Source organism: Argopecten irradians, chromosome 14 (assembly GCF_041381155.1).
Source record: "Argopecten irradians isolate NY chromosome 14, Ai_NY, whole genome shotgun sequence".
Lineage (NCBI taxonomy): Eukaryota > Metazoa > Mollusca > Bivalvia > Pectinida > Pectinidae > Argopecten > Argopecten irradians.
Genome location: NC_091147.1, coordinates 18052638 through 18072917, shown reverse-complemented (window position 1 = coordinate 18072917; position 20280 = coordinate 18052638). Strand labels below are relative to the sequence as shown.

Sequence of the window (20280 nt, the reverse complement as noted above, 5' to 3'; positions counted from 1 at the left end):
ATAATATTATCTTATTGTAATCTAATTGATGCATTGGGATTATACATTGAAACTTTATGTTAAATGTAGATGTTGAACCTGTTTCACTAACCAAGTATTGCGATTTATTAAAACACATGTAGATGTAAATATTGAAATTATTTGGTTTAAACAATATTTTATTCAATTCAATAATGATACAGTACAATATACATACGTCATAAAAGGTTGGATTCAGAAACAAGTATAACGTACTTACATTAATCCGTCTCCATTTACATGCAGTATATTTGTATGCGCTTATATTTCTGATACCATCTTTTAAACATGTATTACATAAACATTATGTATGAATCTATTTTAGCATATATACACGTAATTTAACCTTATTGAAAACAATTATTTTCCTGAAAAACGATGTTCCAACATCTTATCACAAACCCTCCACATCTGGATCGCGAGTTCGGGATAGTTACCACGTACTTTATGTTGGGTGATGGTTTTTCCCTAGGTACTCTGGCATTCCCCACCTCTTAACCCAAGCACCGTCGACAACAACATTGTATGTGATACAGTATGGTTTTATCAATTCCATCCTCAGACAATCTTATTACATGTATTTTCCAATATTATATGAAATTGATTATTTTGACGACAAAACCTAGATATTTCCCCATGTTACTTGTCTTTTATCATCTAAATTATATTATAATTTATATAAGTATGTTTATTGTACTTCAGTTTTAGCATTCAACGTTTGAAATTGAAACATGATATCATATAAAAGACAGAAACTTTAAAAACGTTTTGATTTAAGCAAAAAATTGTAGCGAGAATTCTAACGTTGGATTTGATTTCTGTTCCAATTATTTATGTATTATTCACTTTCGCAGTCACCACGGCATAAAAGAAACAAAACTATACACGTAATGAGAATGTTGTATGATTTCATTAAGCTTTGTTTTCCATGTACCCTCATATATTTCTTTGTTTTAGTGTTGCGTTAGAGTATTTCACTAAAACATTTTATGGTCGCTCACACATTACATGAAACTGTTTCAGCGTTCTATGGGTAGATATAAGTGATAATGGTATATAATTGAAACAAGAGATCTAACCGGCATCCGAACAAGCAGTATTCCTACTACCATTGTGTCACCACCCGTGTCATTGGATTCTATTCAAACGACAATTAGTCCTAGTTAATGACGATCAAAAAGATATCAAAAACATCTTCTACTTTCTAATAACCGTCACCCCATTGGCACAGACAGGGAACAGCCTAAATTAACCAGGCAGTGCACATAAAGTTTCAATCTATGAAGCTTAAGTAACCAATTAAGCGTTCTCACCACCTTGACGATCTGGCTAATGACAAATTACGGATCGGGACATAAAATCGAAACGAGCCACATAAAACCATTACACGTTTAGTGGATATTGCCAAATATATGTCTCTAGACTAGATAAAATGATTGTTATATAAGCAATTTCGGGATTCTAATTTCTTTTAAATTCTGTAACGCCCTCCACCTGTGGGTGATGATTAAATCAGTAAAATATACAGATATAACAAGATGCGACGGTGCAATTGATCGTGGACGAAGTCTTACGATCTGCATGTTCCCTCGCTCACAGTTTCACTGTACATTATCTTAAACACTGCTAGACTAGGCAGATAATTTGATTTTAATTCCACTCGCTGAAAACTCCAAGAAATCGTTAGTTGACGAACTATTCTGAGAAGTTGATCGGCTGATGGTGTCTCGGAAAGATAAATTTCCTCAATTACCTTTAATCTAATAAACCTCCCCTCTGTGTAATTATTGCGCTTTCTTTATAGCCTTTCGCTGTGAAGCTGCTTGTTGTTCACACGTTGAAATGGCTGATGTCGGATTTCAGCAAAGCTTTTACTCGTTGCCAAAGCGAGGCTATCTCACAATATGGTCGGTGTATCACAAACCTTTGTTCAGGAGCAATCAAATATATGTAGACGCTGTATTAGAAATTAACTGGACAACGTGGTCATGTCCCCATCGTGCGATACCATAGGGAAGACAATTAGATTAATTAAAAGAAATCCGCTTTAGTGATTGCGGTAGTTCTTCTTCGACATCTCAGATCCCCATTTATGAGAACGCATGTGTAGCTCATCCTTATTATATATACAAATGATGTTTTATTATTTTGTTTTGAATAAGAGGACAGCAGTTATACTTAGAAGTATTACTACTCACATTCCATTTTTGCAGTAACCAAGCCGCTACATTTAAAATAATGCCGAAACGTTACTGCAACTATGCAGCAACCTATATATGCTAAAGTACTTGAAATATGGTTTGTATAATTGGGACAACTATTGATGTTATCTTGGTTAGAACTATAACTATTGATGTTATCTTGGTTAGAACTATAACTATTGATGTTATCTTGGTTAGAACTATAACTATTGATGTTATCTTGGTTAGAACTATAACTATTGATGTTATCTTGGTTAGAACTATAATAATTGATGTTATTGTTAGAACTATACTATGATGTTATCTTGGTTAGAATTATTTTGTTATTGTTAGAACTAAATATGTAACTATAATATGATGTTATCTTGGTTAGAACTATAACTATTGATGTTATCTTGGTTAGAACTATAACTATTGATGTTATCTTGGTTAGAACTATAACTATTGATGTTATCTTGGTTAGAACTATAACTATTGATGTTATCTTGGTTAGAACTATAACTACTGATGTTATCTTGGTTAGAACTATAATATTGTGATTACTTAATTTGTTAATAACTATACTATTGATGTTATCTTGGTTAGAACTATAACTATTGATGTTATCTTGGTAAGAACTATAACTATTGATGTTATCTTGGTTAGAACTATAATAATTGATGTTATCTTGGTTAGAACTATAATAATTGATGTTATCTTGGTTAGAACTATATCTACTGATGTTATCTTGGTTAGAACTATAACTATTGATGTTATCTTGGTAAACTATAACTATTGATGTTATCTTGGTTAGAACTATGATGTTATCTTGGTTAGAACTATAATAATGTTATCTTGGTTAGAACTATAACTATTGATGTTATCTTGGTTAGAACTATAATTGATGTTATCTTGGTTAGAACTAACTATGTATGTTATCTTGGTTAGAAACTATAACTATTGATGTTATCTTGTAGAACTATACTATGATGTTATCTTGGTTAGAACTAAATATGATGTTATCTTGTGAACTATAACTATTGATGTTATCTTGGTTAGAATATAACATTGTTATCTTGTTAGAACTATAACTATTGATGTTATCTTGGTAAACTATAACTATTGATGTTGAGACTAGATGTTATCTTGGTTAGAACTAGATGTTATCTTGGTTAGAACTATAACTATTGATGTTATCTTGGTTAGAATATAGATCTTTAGAACTATATATGTGTTACTTGGTTAGAACTATAAATGATGTTATCTTGGTTATACTATGATCTAGACTATATTTATGTAAACTATATTTGATGTTATCTTGGTTAGAACTATAATAATTGATGTTATCTTGGTTAGAACTATAACTATTGATGTTATCTTGGTTAGAACTATAACTATTGATGTTATCTTGGTTAGAACTATAACTATTGATGTTATCTTGGTTAGAACTATAACTATTGATGTTATCTTGGTTAGAACTATAACTATTGATGTTATCTTGGTTAGAACTATAATAATTGATGTTATCTTGGTTAGAACTATAACTATTGATGTTATCTTGGTTAGAACTATAATTATTGATGTTATCTTGGTTAGAACTATAACTATTGATGTTATCTTGGTTAGAACTATAAATATTGATGTTATCTTGGTTAGAACTATATATGATGTTATTGTAACTATTGATGTTATCTTGTTAGAACTATAACTATTGATGTTATCTTGGTTAGAACTATACTATGATGTTAGAACTATATATTGATGTTATCTTGGTTAGAACTATAACTATTGATGTTATCTTGGTTAGAACTATAACTATTGATGTTATCTTGGTTAGAACTATAACTATTGATGTTATCTTGGTTAGAACTATAACTATTGATGTTATCTTGGTTAGAACTATAACTATTGATGTTATCTTGGTTAGAACTATAATAATTGATGTTATCTTGGTTAGAACTATAATATTGATGTTATGTTATCTTGATGTTAGAAGTATAACTACTGATGTTATCTTGGTTAGAACTATAATAATTGATGTTATCTTGGTTAGAACTATAATTATTGATGTTATCTTGGTTAGAACTATAACTATTGATGTTATCTTGGTTAGAACTATAACTATTGATGTTATCTTGGTTAGAACTATAACTATTGATGTTATCTTGGTTGAACTATAACTATATGTATCTTGGTTAGAACTATAATATGATGTTATCTTGGTTAGAACTATACTATTATTGTTAGACTATATATGATGTTATCTTGGTTAGAACTATAATATTGATGTTATCTTGGTTAGAACTATATTATTGATGTTATCTTGGTTAGAACTATAATATTGATGTTTATCTTGGTTAGAAACTATGTATCTTGTTAGAACTATTATGATTATCTTGGTTAGAACTATAATGTTATCTTGTAACTATAACTATTGATGTTATCTTGGTTAGAACTATAACTATTGATGTTATCTTGGTTAGAACTATAATAATTGATGTTATCTTGGTTAGAACTATAACTATTGATGTTATCTTGGTTAGAACTATAACTATTGATGTTATCTTGGTTAGAACTATAACTATTGATGTTATCTTGGTTAGAACTATAATAATTATGTTATCTTGGTTAGAGACTATGAATATTGATGTTATCTTGGTTAGAACTATAATTATTGATGTTATCTTGATTAGAACTATGAATATTGATGTTATCTTTGTTAGAACTATAATAATTGATGTTATCGTGGTTAGAACTATAATTATTGATGTTATCTTGGTTAGAACTATATCTACTGATAATATCTTGGTTAAAACTTTACCTTTTGATGTTATCTTGGTTAGAACTATAACTACTGTTGTTGGGTAGAAAGACTAGTGACCTCTCTTATTATGGGAGTGGTGATTTAGATGGATTGAAATTTGGGCTTAATACGTTTAATTACATAACATGTTGTATTTCTAACGAAATAATAACTTTCAGTGTTCATTAACAAGGCATATTTTGGCTTGGATTAGGTCAACGTCGAAAGGAATCGTTAGTTAAGAGTATTCTTTTTCAATTTGTTCTGCAACAGAAATAAAAAGATGAATTATGAAATATTCAAAATCAATAAAGGGCTTTGTTCTTTTTACTGAAGTTCCTATGTAGAAATAAATTGTTTTCAACTCTATCAAACTACACGTATAGTAAATGGCAAATTTGTACCTACATCACATAGGTTTTAATTATTTACACTTTAATATGATAACTTTGCTGTCTGTATTTTTGAATGAGATTGTTTGCATTCGTTCTGGAATTTTTCTGAATTCTTGTTCTTCCATTTTATTTATTAACGTCTTTTTGTGAAATAAAATGAAGTTAAAATCAATACTTTTGGCGATATAAGAAAAACAAATATCTGAGATTTCACTTTAAAATGACAAACATTGTGTCGAGGGATGTATCTATCTTTTTGAAGATGTAAAGCCCAGACTAATACATCCATGACATACGATCCTGGGAATATTGACTTACCCAAGGTAATTATATTTATACATTTATGTGGTAAGTTCCATACTAGATACTTATTCAAGAGACAATGGACCGATAAAACTGTTCCAAAGATTTTATTTATGTACAATACAGCCTGGATTGCTAACTCATTTGTAATTTGTTCACCTCTGGCATTTCGATTTACTTAACACCTTTAGCAATTTAAGTCTCTGAACAAGGTTCTGTTATGGCTTATTGCCCATGCGTAGTCTGTCGTACTGACCTAACCGTGTCATATGGAATAATCACGTCAGTATATAGCACCATGAGCTGATAGATGTCTGGGGGCTTGGACAGTGAGGGCCTTGACATGGAGGGCTGATGCGTCTGGGGACCGTAGCTCATCCATCCACCTTCCTTCTCAATATCAGCGACTAATATTAACTAACAACCGTCAAATAGCTACCAAATTAATCAAATTAAATTCGGGTTTTAATGTGCCCTCAAAGTGCCAATTATATAAGCATCGTGGCCAGTATATAATTCAAGAATAGTTGAGACGCTGTTATCCAATTAGTCTGGGTCCCGAAGGAGCTTGGATCGGGAACTCTGTCGTTAGGCCCGTTTTTGCGCAGATTGTTGCCAGCCTCGTGACGCGTGCGGGTCACGTGTTTGATAATTCAAATGCAAACATTGCTCCAAAATTATTGAATTTCTCTTCATTTTGATATGTTCTTCTTATTGCCAATGACAAGAAATCCGACCTGCTCGTTCACTTATTTTACTCCTAAATTAATCTTAAAGAATCCATTAGAATGAGTGACAGTCGACAATGGCGAGGGGTTGACAAGGCCGTGCCCTAGTGTACGGATAGTCAACCTCACACAAACGCTCCAGTGCACCCCTGAACGCACCTCAGAGGCGCCATCTACTGTGGAAGAGAAATTATCGGCTATCGCTTTGGTGATGACCATCTGCCAATGAACGTGACCGGTGGGCGAGGGAAACAAATCAGTTTATAAATATGTACACAGCTAATCTATCTTATACTCGTCGATACAAAGTATTCACATATCAGAATGTTGCCTCTGTAATTATTATTCTAGATACTGAACGACTTAATTAAGTCTGTTCTGAAGAAAATCAATTTCATTTTCCGGTGCCAAAGTGTCTTCTTTTTATGTGTCTTCTTTTTTTATACAAGAATAAATGTACGCTATAATGTATACATGTATATATTTATGTCACATTTAAATCACTTTAATTAGACTTGGTCGAATATGTGTATTTGTTACAATTATTATTGAATCGATAGCTGGAGTCGGTAAGGTATACCGGTCTATAAAGATATGTAACCCTAAGGAACAAAATACCTGGTGACTACACCAGTGGTTATAACAGCCAAGATAAAATATGTTCTTTTACACAAAATAATCCGCTGGTTTATAGGGGACATTTTGTCAACACATTTATGATGATTAGTTAATATAATTGAAATTACCTTCAAATATTATCCATTGGTTCATCAAAAATAAGGCTAAACATACAATTTTGATTTCCATTTCGATCAGGATATTATGTTGCATTTACAAAACAACTAGTAATAACGATATCCTGGTTTTAGAATGGCCCAATTACTGATGGGAGATGAAAACCAGACTGTCTGTACGTATACATTACTGTGAACCAACTCTCATTCGCGGATGCTTATGTTCTCGACTATTTAAAAACAAGTTCACAAAGACTAATATTACCGATAAATCTTCAATAGGAACTCCTAGCAATAGAATTATTCATTCGTCACACAATTCGCGAAAGGAAAGCACTCGCGAAAAAAGGTTGTTTACAGTGGTATTGAAGAGATGTTCATTTAGCATTTACAAACGCCAAAAAAACCGTCAGATTACCTGTACTCTTGCCTCAGACAGACCTAGTCGTTGACTTAATTCTTCTCTCATAAAGGCGTCTGGGTAATGAGTTTCGTCAAACAGTCTCTCCAGTTCGTTCAGTTGTTCCAGGGTGAAGTTGGTCCTACTACGTCGCTGCTTCAGCTTCGGTTGGCCATCCTCACTGATCTCCGTCTTATCCCCTATAGTCTCTGTAACAACAAAAATCACATAAAGCTTTACTTGTTACAAACAAAACAATAAAAGATAAAAAAAAATTTAAAAAAAAAATAAAAAAAAAGAAAAAAAAAGAAAAAAAGAAAAGAAAGAGAAATAAAAAGAAAAAGAAAAAAACAGAAAAAAAACTTGTTGAAAGCAGAAATTGAATTTGAAATTTAGAAAAAAATATACAATTGATAATTTAAGACATGCAATTCATCGGGAGATGATTACATATATATCTAGACCTTAAAGGATCATGTTGGGCACCTGTGCAGTGATGTCGTAAGCTGGATATAGCATACACCTTTATATAGGTAAAATGACTTCCTTGGTACTCAAAATATTTGCATTACTCGAAATAGACTTTCACAATCTCGTGTGTTAAACATCAAAATCATATCAAACACACAGCCTAGCCCCACTATAAACTCAAACACAAATATTAGGTTCGTTTTAGGTTTATTTGGGCAAATGTATTTCTGTATATATTTTTCTTGTTTTAACGACACAGGGTCATGAAATCGACAGCTGTTGGAATAGTTATCGCACTTTTACCAGATCCGTATACCACGTCACATCCTGTAGTAGTAAATGTAAATAGAGTCGTGACAACCAAACCAGGGGGGCTGTGAGGAAGCATTGAACAATACTAACCTCATTATTGATGCGGTTTTAAGAAACTACACCTCTTAAAGATAACTATCCAAGTTAAATACATTCGTGGTGAGATGAAACTAATTACACATCCCCTTTTCCCATTATAAGATCGGCTCTGTTAATGTCCAGAGGTTATCAATAGCAGTAACTACAATGTCGGTGTTCTAACAGAACATATGTCCATCAAATTGTTGGACGATGATCGGTATATAGGAGTCATCTGCAAATTATTTGAAAGAAAAAATATAATTTTTTATTTATTTTTTTAACTTACATTCTCAGCGTTCAAACATCACATGAATTTGTGTTCGCTATATGGTGGTTTTGTGTAATGATCACTATAGACTAAGTAATGACTATGTTAAAGAAAAAGTTAATAACCTATTTAAAAAAAAAGAAATATACCGGTAAATACCACGAGTCACCATCAACCAACATGCCAGAGTTTTAACTATGACTAAGGTAGGTCTAGATTCGACGTTATTAACTGTACGCATTATCACAATTATCTCAATGAGTCAGTAAGAACAACGTTCACATTATGACTGAAGCTAAAATGACTTTTTTTGTTATACCACATGGCATATTAATATTTTGATGGATGTGATTTCTGAATGATATTTTGAATGTTAATTAGGAAAACAATCTTAAAGTATATCTTATTTACTAACCACATACTATAACATTGCTTTCATTAATGCAGAATTCTTCCTTGATTTCTCGAAAAGTAAATGATATAATATTAATAATCGTTAGATGAATGAGACAGTGCTATCAGTCGTATATACATTAATGTTATATCTCTGTTACTAGATAGACTATTGATCACAGCCTAGTGGTGATAACTAATGATGTTCTGTATGGGTTATTGGGTTTGGAGAGACGATGATGATAGAAGATCTAAGTCGGGCAGACTAGAAGAAAATATCCTTCACATAATACCATATCAAATGGTTTAAGTGGTAGTAGTTTCATAAATGTGCTTCTTTAATACCAAAGAACAGCTCTACAGCCAAAGTAGTAATTCTACCGTAATTAACGGTAATGACATCAAATAAGGACAATTTTGTAGCAATTACCCGCTATATGTAAAGAACCCGAGCTGACATAGACTGCATCGCACAGGAACTGAGGCAGGAAATCACCCAATCAAATGCCATCCACACAAAGATAAATTCAATCTCACATTTAGCCATCGACAGATAAAGTGATAGAATTAAAAAAGTATTCACATCAATTAATATTATTTCTCCAAGCTGGTTATCAATTTCGACTCCTTTTACTACATTCCTTGTGATTTGAGTCTTAAAGGCTAGTCGAACCATGATCCGAACCCATACAAAAGCCTATGATCAGCAATTGATTTGACGGAAAACTCTCGCCTCGTGATGAGCCTTACTCTATAATGATAGCCCGGGCTAATTAATATTACAGAGTAGGGCCTGACGGCTAGAGTCTAGTACAGCCGGCTAATCAGAAAGATGGGTGCCCGGATTTACGTGAGAACACACATAATAGTGTGTTTCTTAATTCTTATCGGCATCAACTCGATATATATATATACCGACACGATGGCTTACTGCGTCTGGTTCCCATATAATCCTGAAGATTTGCTGACATCTGGGAATAGTATTGAAAATGAATTTTCCTATATTTTGGTATTTTTTATTATACTTCATGCTATCACTTTAATATTCTTTTGTGTTATAGTATGATCAAATGAATGTCAATACTCTAAATAAATTATATTGCTTTGTCACAATGTCCAAATGCTAAGTTTCCCAGGGATGTGTGCTGTCCCAAACATTATTTTTTGTACTTACTGTAGCGTGCATATAAACAGAATGTATTTTAACCGTCATTTAAACTTTTTCAACAATTAAGCACCTTTGATTCGATGTAGATGAGGTTATATCAAACTGGTAGAAGCTATGAAAGAGACTACTTTAACAAACGTTCATTATTGATAAATAATATATGACTCTTTCATATGAGGATATGAAGGACTGGGATATTCTACCCAAGGGTCACAAAATGTTGTAAAACTCGAGACTTGCCGAGGGTTTTACAACTTTTTTTGTGATCCCGAGGGTAGAATATCTCTATCCTTCATGTTCACGTATGAAAGAGCATTTTGCTCTCATACCTTGCCATTTATTGCAATCTTACTTCTATTTTCCTCCACCATTTTGAAATAAATTTGAAAACAAAAAACCGCAACTGTAAGTCTGTTCTCCATACATGACATTTTCATGATATTTTCAAGGCAAATTCCGTTGTTTGTATCTTTTAAATTAAATCAGTTTCTGGAAAAAAAATTGTACCTAGAAAATAGTAATTCTGTTGACGCTGTGACGTCACGAGGCTTTATTGCATGGGTAGCCATGCAATAAAGCCTCAGGCCACATGAGTATAATGTCCAAGCCCAGCCAGTATTACACGTGTAGGTATGAGAGAATTAGACATATAGATACATTGTATTTATATGTCAAGAAAGGGAATCGAATTGTATGAAAGACTTGTATAACCATTCATAACCATAGACTTATCAATTTATAAAGTTCATTAAAGTTATTGAATTAAAGATTGTCGTTAATTTCGAAACAGCTTTAACGAGACGAATGTGATTGTGAATTAAATTGCAAGCAAATAATTATTATTGATCTGAAATTAGCATGTTATCTTTAATGACTGACAGCCGGTCCATAATCAATTAGTAGACCTATGTTACTGTACGCTATTACACTAAATATTCAAAATTAATTAAAGGTTAATATACTACTTTCCATGTAATCTTTTATACATCAATCATAAAATAGTATTTAGTGTCAATGGCAAATGACTTTAACAGAAAGTAGATAAATATATGCAAAATGTATATAGCAAACATTAAACTAGATAATCAAGCAGATGCTATTGATAGTTAACCTAATGGGGTCCGAATCGGTCGGAAAATGTATGACATCTGCTACGTAAAATATTGTTTAAATTCGATAGAGTTTTTTGTTTTAAGTTTTCCAAATCATTAATTTCTTCTCTTTAACACTTTGTCATGGGTGAGATTTCTTTATGGAAGATATATTATTTAAAAAATACACTCTTAACCCATCACAGGTACTGAAGACATCAAATGGAAAACTTGAAAAGACAATCTTTTAAGGATGCGTTCTCAACCAAAACGATACATCGTCAAGAAAAGATACTAATTGTGTCTCATGATTTTTCAATATCAACATTTTCATTTTTTTCAGATTTTTATTTTAGTAGTGTATATTTTTCTTCCGAAATACATAGTTTTGATAAATAAAGAAACAAAATACACGGTAAATGTTTTGTTGACATTGGACATTGGAAAAAAATCGGTCAAACTTTTGAGTAGTTAAACTTGTGATATATATCGTTTTTGGTTGGTAGAATTGATCATATTTTTTTATCATTATTAAGGTCAACAATTGTTTCAAACGCTGATGATCTTCACTTACTAACGTATTATACTCACAATAGTCTCATTATAGCATAAATACAATCCAGTTCTTCATAAAATTATCAACATCCGGACATTCAGTACTACTTTGAAAGTGATTCATAGACACAAAAATAAACATCCAAACTTACAGTACTAGATAAAAGTGATGCACAGACACAAAAATCAACATCTTTTATCTACATCTAGACAAACGCAAATATAAACTTCAGACTATCAACATCCACTCATTTGGTTCTGTGCATCTAACCTTCATAATTATATTTCTGGTAAATAGCATACACAAACACAAACAAGTACATCTGGTAAAACTGATCCAGACCATTATTTGTGTTATAATTACCACCGTCCTGGGAATATTTGCTTTCTAAGATTGCACTTTATAGGAATCAAAAGGGCTTTCCCTCCTCATAGAGGAGTGTAGTAAATATTGGAATTAAATTGTGTATGTTATTTGGTAATGTAGGAATGGCTAATATTGGTACGGGTACCATTTTTGTAACAATGCTTTATTTTGCATTTCTCTACACATAATGTCTGCTAGTTATACACCTAGTATGTGTATACTATTTTAATTTACCAGTAAACCATGGCATACTAATTTGAGAGGATTGATTATCTTATGGAGGTATAGCACAAAACCAGACTGTACTCTATACATGTATAAATCGAAGCGAGTTATGCTGAGAGTTCACTCTGAATCTTATCAAGTTTAGGCAAATTTGATGAGGACTTTTTTCTCTAAAATCATTACGCCAATTCGAGGTGACATCACAACCTGCGACACATTAATTTCTACGTCATGGATTAACATACATTTGTAGGCAAATGAGAAAGCTCGATACAAGCAATGAGAAAGATTTAAATATTAATCAATATAACACATTTAGTCCCAGTACTCGAATCTGCTCGAAATTGTTCATGATTGATAATAATGTTGAGCAAATGAATTTTGTTCTAAATTATTGAGAAAACAATAAAAGAATAAAAGTCGGTAAGGACAGTATAGCGATAAGGAAACATTTGATAAAATTAATAAAATAAATTGAATGTTTTTTAGGTAGGATCCACTTTTTGAATAAACTGAAGCTAACCGATATTGTGATGTCGTTGACGAGAACACCACGTGACTAGTCTAAAATTTTTCCGAATTTTGACGGAAAAAGGTCAAGAACTTTCCGACATCCGTTCGAAAGCAATAATTTTGATGTTGGCCAGTTTCAAATTAAGGCATATTGACATGAATCGAGTTTCAATAAATGCTGCACAAGTTAGAAACCATTAATGATTATTTTTGGAAAAGCTTAATGTTAGTAACATCTATATGTATAAATCGTATCAATATTAAAGGCATAATTAAACATTTGGGCTTAACTTAATTTTCTATATATATATCTTAGTGTGTGATTTTTACTAGAACCATAAGAATATATATGAATAATCACATATAAATAAGAAAAAGCGAGTATGAATATGACATTGGTGCCTGCCATATTTATAAATGACCACATATTGTATATGAAATGATTGGGTATAATTATCAACGTAAATAACATATATAACGGTTATCAACTAACATATGTAATGGAGGATTGTCGAAATAATCCAAAATGATAAAATATTTACTACTATCTGACTGATTTCCTAACTACATGTACTTGAACATTTATATGGATTGAATTTAGATACGAGTTCCTTTATTGCTTTTTAATGACTAGATGCAAAATGGCAAAAGGTCCATTAATTCCGAGAACAGAATATTTCTTAACAAATATAAAAGATAAAAAAATAGAAAAAGTTTGTGATAATTATCCTAAAGTAATTTTTGCATCAATTATCATTCAAAGTCAATATGTGATTTTTTTTCTCCGGACCATGAAAATATTTCAAGTCTTAAAAATAAGAAACTGGATGGCATCGTTTTATACCATCAGTGTCTGTAGGACTGTAATGTATAATGGGACCCCATATCTCGTTGCATACCGTTTTCAAGTCATACATTAACCATTGCAAACATTTTATCGATTTAGCTTATCACTATAAATTTAAATCTTACTTGCAATGAAAACATTTAAAAAATGAATTCAATATTTTGCATGCAATCGCTATGCGATAGGTATGAAAGGATAGTTTTTTTTCTTAAAAAGTCAAGATAATGTTTGGTAAAAAGAGTTGATAAAAAGCTGGTAATTTATTGAGACTAGGTACCTATAAATACATCATCTCACCATTTTATATAAATATTTCAATAAAATATGTTTATAATGTATGAATCAAATCAAATTACCTTTACTAGTTTTGTTAGATTACTCTTTCAATACATGTATGGTATACAGGAAGGAATTCTTGATCTACCTGTACACGTGTATTGCATACATATACCAAATGACTGGAAAAACCGTTTAATTTAAGTAAAAGTCGGCTAATTACAAAACGAACTCTCCATACAGGTAAAAGAATAATATGAAAATGGAAAATAGAAAATGAAATCAACTTGCAGCTCTACAAACAAAAAAATATGCAAATGTATGTTAAATTATTTCAAATCAAAATTAAAATTATAGACCTCGTCAGTTGATGAAAAGTACCAACAATTATCATAAAACATTTCCAAAGTTTGAGCCTTAACAATAACTTAATCCTCTGAATGATTTATTGTTTTTTATTTCTTCATTTAGTATAGCTAAAAGTAATTCTTTGCCATTCATCAAATATCATTCGAAATATATATGCAATTTTAATCTATTCACATATTTTGTAATTAAAAGTATTAAACAAATATTTCACGTTCATATGGTGTCTATTTAACATATGATTTGATAATTTATTTTACGAAAGTTATTGTAATATAAAAATACGTGATAACTAGATAAATAAGATATAAATTTAACCATACAAAGATATAGTATATAGACTGTTAGTTGTAAAACCAATCGTACAAGCGAACTTTTGTTTCCCAGGAATGTCGCATTCCATAAATCGTTACAATGAGCGTAAAAGATTAAGTTGAGTGGAATGAAGTCATATGAATATGCCTATTCGCAAAGTTCATAGCAGTTAAACTTTCCATTGACGATAACAAAACGGGGTTATTCGTTTACTATTATGCTAATCGCTCCCCGTTTTATACACCTGGCTGTCATTTACCATTAATAAAGGCGGTTACGTTCACTAACATTTCCGCCAAGTATCATCTAGTTATTATGAACCATTATACAAGATGTAAACGAAATAAAATCTATAGTTCAAAACTAGTCTTAAATCACTTCTTCAGTCATCCATTATAATCATTTATTTTAAAAGGTAATTTCAGATTCATAATTATTAACGAGTGCGCGTTCTATTGGTATTCAATTAGCAAGTAAACCCACTTATAATTTGTGCTGATAGGTTCGGGGAAGAAGAGAATTCTTACTCTTCCGAAACGCTATATTCTATTCTTTTAACAATATACTATAATCATGGACGTTAAAAGAGGATTTCCGCTGATTACGCGAAGGCTACTTGATCGCGAACATTTCCCCGTATACAACACGTTGAACATACATACTCGTTCATTTTTAAAATTCTGAAAATGCATCTATCGCAAATATAACAAGACTGCAAAAGGATCATGCCTGCAAATCGCGAAATTAAGCACCCGTGAATATATCCACGTTAACAGTAATATTTTTTCTCTATGTCATTGTTCCTGTTTTACATATAGTATTTTTGTCCGTGTTTTGGGAGTTAATTCATGTTCATTTATGTTTTTTTGGTAATCATCAAAACAGATAAAACATTTTCTCTATCCCATCACTGATCTAACTGTTATTACTCCCGTTTAGATTGTTGCACCACTAAATCCATTCCTATCCAATATTCTGTAATGTTATCACCCGTTTGCCCGCACATTTCTTCGCGATAAGTATGTTTGTGTTTTACTTGTCCGTAAAATACATAATGAGCGTCCATCACAGACTACCAGACAATAAAGTAAAGAGAGCAGTGTATTAAGTCTGCATTTGGGGCGATGGAGGTCAGCAGGCTCCGACCCGTATGGTGCATGCAGTCGTCTTCTTGTCGCGCATTTGTTAAGGGGAAATGCATTTATAAAATCTAATCATCAGGTTTATTTACAAGGCCTGAATTTTTTTTTTACATAATTATGCTAAGATCGACATTTATCTATTGGTAGACTATCCAAAAATATCGATTTTACTATGAATTTTTAGTTTTATGCATACTTAACTTTATTATCAGTGTTTTGTTGCTTCTTATTTAATCAACTATGGTTACAGAATATTAGTATTCTGTGACATGATAACATACATTTCTTTGAAGACTTCTTTCATTATGATCGAAGAAATTATTTCGCAGTGTCTGTTCATTCCGATCATTTCACATATGTAGTTAAATCGAATTTGTGAGAGATCCATTTTTTTTGTCTCGTTGTAGTGGACAGGACGCGACGCTCATTGATTCAGTTTGTGTACATAGAGAAAACTTTACGGCCATTTTGAACACAGTCCTGTCACTTTTCTCTACTCAACATCACCACTAAGGCGAGAACACAGAGATAAAACTGTCTACACAAACATCGACGAAAACTGGCAGTGGAGGAATCTGTATTGACTCAAATAGCGACGCCATTTTTTGGTCGCGAACAATTCCCTTACATTGGCCTTTTTTAAAGGACTCAAACGCTGTATAAGGACTCCTGGTGTTTTTGTTACCGTAGCCCTGTATTTAAAGTCAATTATCCGTCTTTTTCTCCCATAGATATAAAGTTAACTAATTTGAGTGCAAATGTGTAATGATTTTTGTAATAATTACGTATTTTAAACATCTAGTATTTATTTTATGAAAGGTACATACATGTGTTATACCTTGTATACTGCGCTGCCGATTTATGATAATATTTGCAAAATCAATTTCCATATCGTTTAGACATGTAATACAAAAATTATATGACATGTCCTATGACAATGCATGATATAGCAATGATAAAGTAGATACCATTCAACATATATATGAAGAAATAAATGTCCAAATAAAATGCACAGAAAATATATTTCTTTAAACATTATGATAAAAGGATTTTTTTTCAAATATTACAATAAGACGAAAACAAATATATTGCAATCTCCAAAAATCATATTTTCACTTCATGCATACATGACTCGAGTTCGCATTTAGACATTATGATTTGATTATAAGAAATTAGCTGTAACAACTTCAAAATTGATAATACTTCTAACCAATCATTTATATATATATAATGACGAATCTGGTACTTCATTACTCTAGTATCTAAATATACCAAAACATGAAATAAACAATATACGAGTGTAGTTTTAAAATTTCTGAAACTATACCCTTATAAAATTGTGATAAGTAGTAAGTGGTTTTAGTTCAATTATTGTAAGTATATTGTATATGAATTGGAAAACAGTAATTGATACACATAAGTATTTGACCTATTCTTTTTAAAGGATTCAATTTTTTAAATGTTCAATATTTGATCATGTTGGACTAAATTATCATCGATAATGTAAGGCGATATTTAAATGTCAAAATCTGTTTTTATGTAAAAATGGAAAGATATCATATCACTGAAAATAAAAATCCATTTACCCTATTATAATAGTAAATTTATATAAGACATTACTTAATTATGAATCAATGTAGCGTAGCCGGATTAATAGGAAATCTTAATGCGATCATATTTTCCTTTTGATTAGAAACTAATTCAAAATTCAAGATTGAAGTCACCAGCTAAATAAATATTGCATCACTTTCGTAAAGAGTTTCGAGATGCAGTTTATAGTTGTTCTTACCAATCACAATGTTCCTGACAGGTGTCAGATGGGTATGCAATTTGACGGCTCTAATTACAAATGAACCTACCGACACTGCAACTTAACAGAGGATGTCAACAGACGACAATACAAAAGCAAAGTACAGGTAAAATAAACCAGGGTTAAACATAACTAATCAATGACAGCGCGTAGCTTTTGTTGCATTTTAAATTTACATTTAAATTCATCAAACTGATGCATTGCTTTAATAAGAATTATAAAAATTTATTTTATAATTTTTTTTCTGAAATATTCGTTACTAATTATCTGAATTTTTGTTTTTAGGTGTAATTTTGAAAGCTATGAAGTGGCAAAAACTCGCTGGTTCGTTTTCTTTGAACTATATCGATCTCCAATGTTGTGCTATTAACCTTTAAATTAAAAACAAATTTTATTTTATTTATACAAATGTCTTCTCTCAATTCATTTATTCTAGTAGATATGTTGCATGATTTGGCGCTGTGTGTTTTGCTTCAAATGTGCAAAATTCAGGGTTACTCCTAATGGCGAATACAAATGTTTTGCATCCATTTCTGTCCATATACAAGCTATTGTTAGTGATAATTTAAATTCATAAAATCACTCTTCTTAAAAATCATAAATTTTATTTCATCGAACAATGCTATTGTTTTTTCATGGTTTTTGATCGTTGATTAACCCAGCTGTCAGAAATAATGCTATCAGATAATTAAAAAAAAATCCGATTACATACATTTACCATGATGCAAATATATAATATACGTTATTTGAATCGAATCAATTCAACACGTAACATTACACTTAAAACATTATGTCATATAATCGGTTATAGTTGAGTAAAGCGAACAATGAAATGGTATAACAAAACTAGAACGCGTACGTTGTGTAAAATGTAAACACATTCAATGTTTTCACATCTAGTGTTTTGATGTTTCTAACCAGAAAAAAATAGTCAAATAAAATGAACAGTTGTTTCCGTATAATTCTCGATAGTATGTATGTTATTTTGAATTTATAAAAATATTTGTTTCATTGATGATTTAAAACTTTGATTTGTTTAAAGACTAATCAATGTTAAACGTAATATAAATGTTATTATTTTTTCGTGGACTAACATTTTTACTTGAATTCTAGAATTTCAAGCACATGTTTTATTGATAAAAATGATCTAGTTTTATCTATGTTACTCAGTCAATGTTATATTGTCAGTAGTCTAAATTTGATAAATTACTTATAAGGTAGATATAAAAGAAAATCAGTTTTACTTTAAAACAACATAACCTTATTTTTATTTTGAATCCTTACTCTACACAATATAAGTATGTAATGTAGAAAAAAAATGGTTAACTTATCATTACAAAAGCATTAAATTTGTAATAAGAATTTTGAAAAAGATACACGTATATAAAACCGTTAATTGTGTAGGTTTAAGAAAGGGTTGTTTATGTGAAACAACTGTCATTATATATATCTAAATTGGACAAGCATCAAGTATCCTGCTTCTTAAACGCTTTGCTTGTGATTTTTAGTTACAGTTTATTTTTAATGTAACATGTCTACAAAATGGTTACTTAATTATAACCTTAATTATAGGGCTTTAATCCCTATCGTGTAAGTTTCTTGTTTTATGAAGAGACTTGTTATCATGTATATCGTCAGATGTCTCTAAATTTTGAAAGAAATAAGAAAACATATATGTTAAGTGATATATTACTATGCGTCTTTAATTGGTTCGATTGGTACATAATTCCTTTGACGGCCCTTATTTCAATTTGTTTATCTGCCTTACCTGTGGCTATAATACCTGGATTTAATCCGTTTTATGACCATAATTGCTCCAGCATGCGTCCTACCTGTACCACGGATCATTTGAGGTCATACCTGTGTCGGAGCCGTCCGTGACCACGTCCAGACTGTCCAGTTTAGGGACGGGGGGATCACATGGGAGTTTACCGTGATCTTCCTCCTTATGTACAATACGTAAGTCGGTCGCTTCCTGTTGATTATCGTCCACTATTACCTTCTCCTCACATTTTATCGTTGATGACGTTGACGACGTCGCCTGTTTCGTTGGTTTGTTGTTCACATCTTCGTTGCTGTCTTCACTAAAAGATTTGGAGACAAATTCAGCAAGACCTTCCATAGCGATGATAGATTTTGTCTTGGAATTTAGTTATTCGATAAACACAAATATTGCTTATTCTATTCTTTAGGCATGCTTAAATGTGTTGCTTGAACATATTTTTTTCTCACAAAAAATAATTGTCCAGTGATTTCTGATACATTATGTACACTCGTATCGCAGGATCACTATCAAGTGTCGATCGCGTGTCTAAGATCGAAGTAAAACGTATTCTTCCTCTTTTTCGTGTGTCGGGCGATACATAAAAACATTGGAATTATTCAAAGTCAAAACATCTCAGCGAAATTGAATTATCTTTGATAAGTTAATTTCCAAAAGGATGGTTTTTGTCTGATTGGTTCAAATCTAGTATAGGAATTCTAATGAGAAGAAGGCGTGGCTGACAAATGTATTTGCT

The 20280-nt window shown here is 31.3% G+C and overlaps 1 protein-coding gene across 1 annotated transcript in view; it reads right to left on the bottom strand.

Annotated features, from left to right (window-relative positions):
- LOC138307073 (short stature homeobox protein 2-like) overlaps positions 1-19883 on the bottom strand; it is a 29214-nt gene extending 9331 nt beyond the window's left edge. Inside the window, exons 1-2 of the mRNA XM_069247703.1 lie at positions 19622-19883; positions 7580-7800 (exon numbers count right to left, since the gene is read on the bottom strand). Of these exons, the coding sequence (XP_069103804.1) occupies positions 7580-7800; positions 19622-19883 (483 nt within the window). The remainder of the gene's footprint in view (positions 1-7579; positions 7801-19621) is intronic.
- Between the last annotated feature and the right edge of the window lie 397 nt (positions 19884-20280).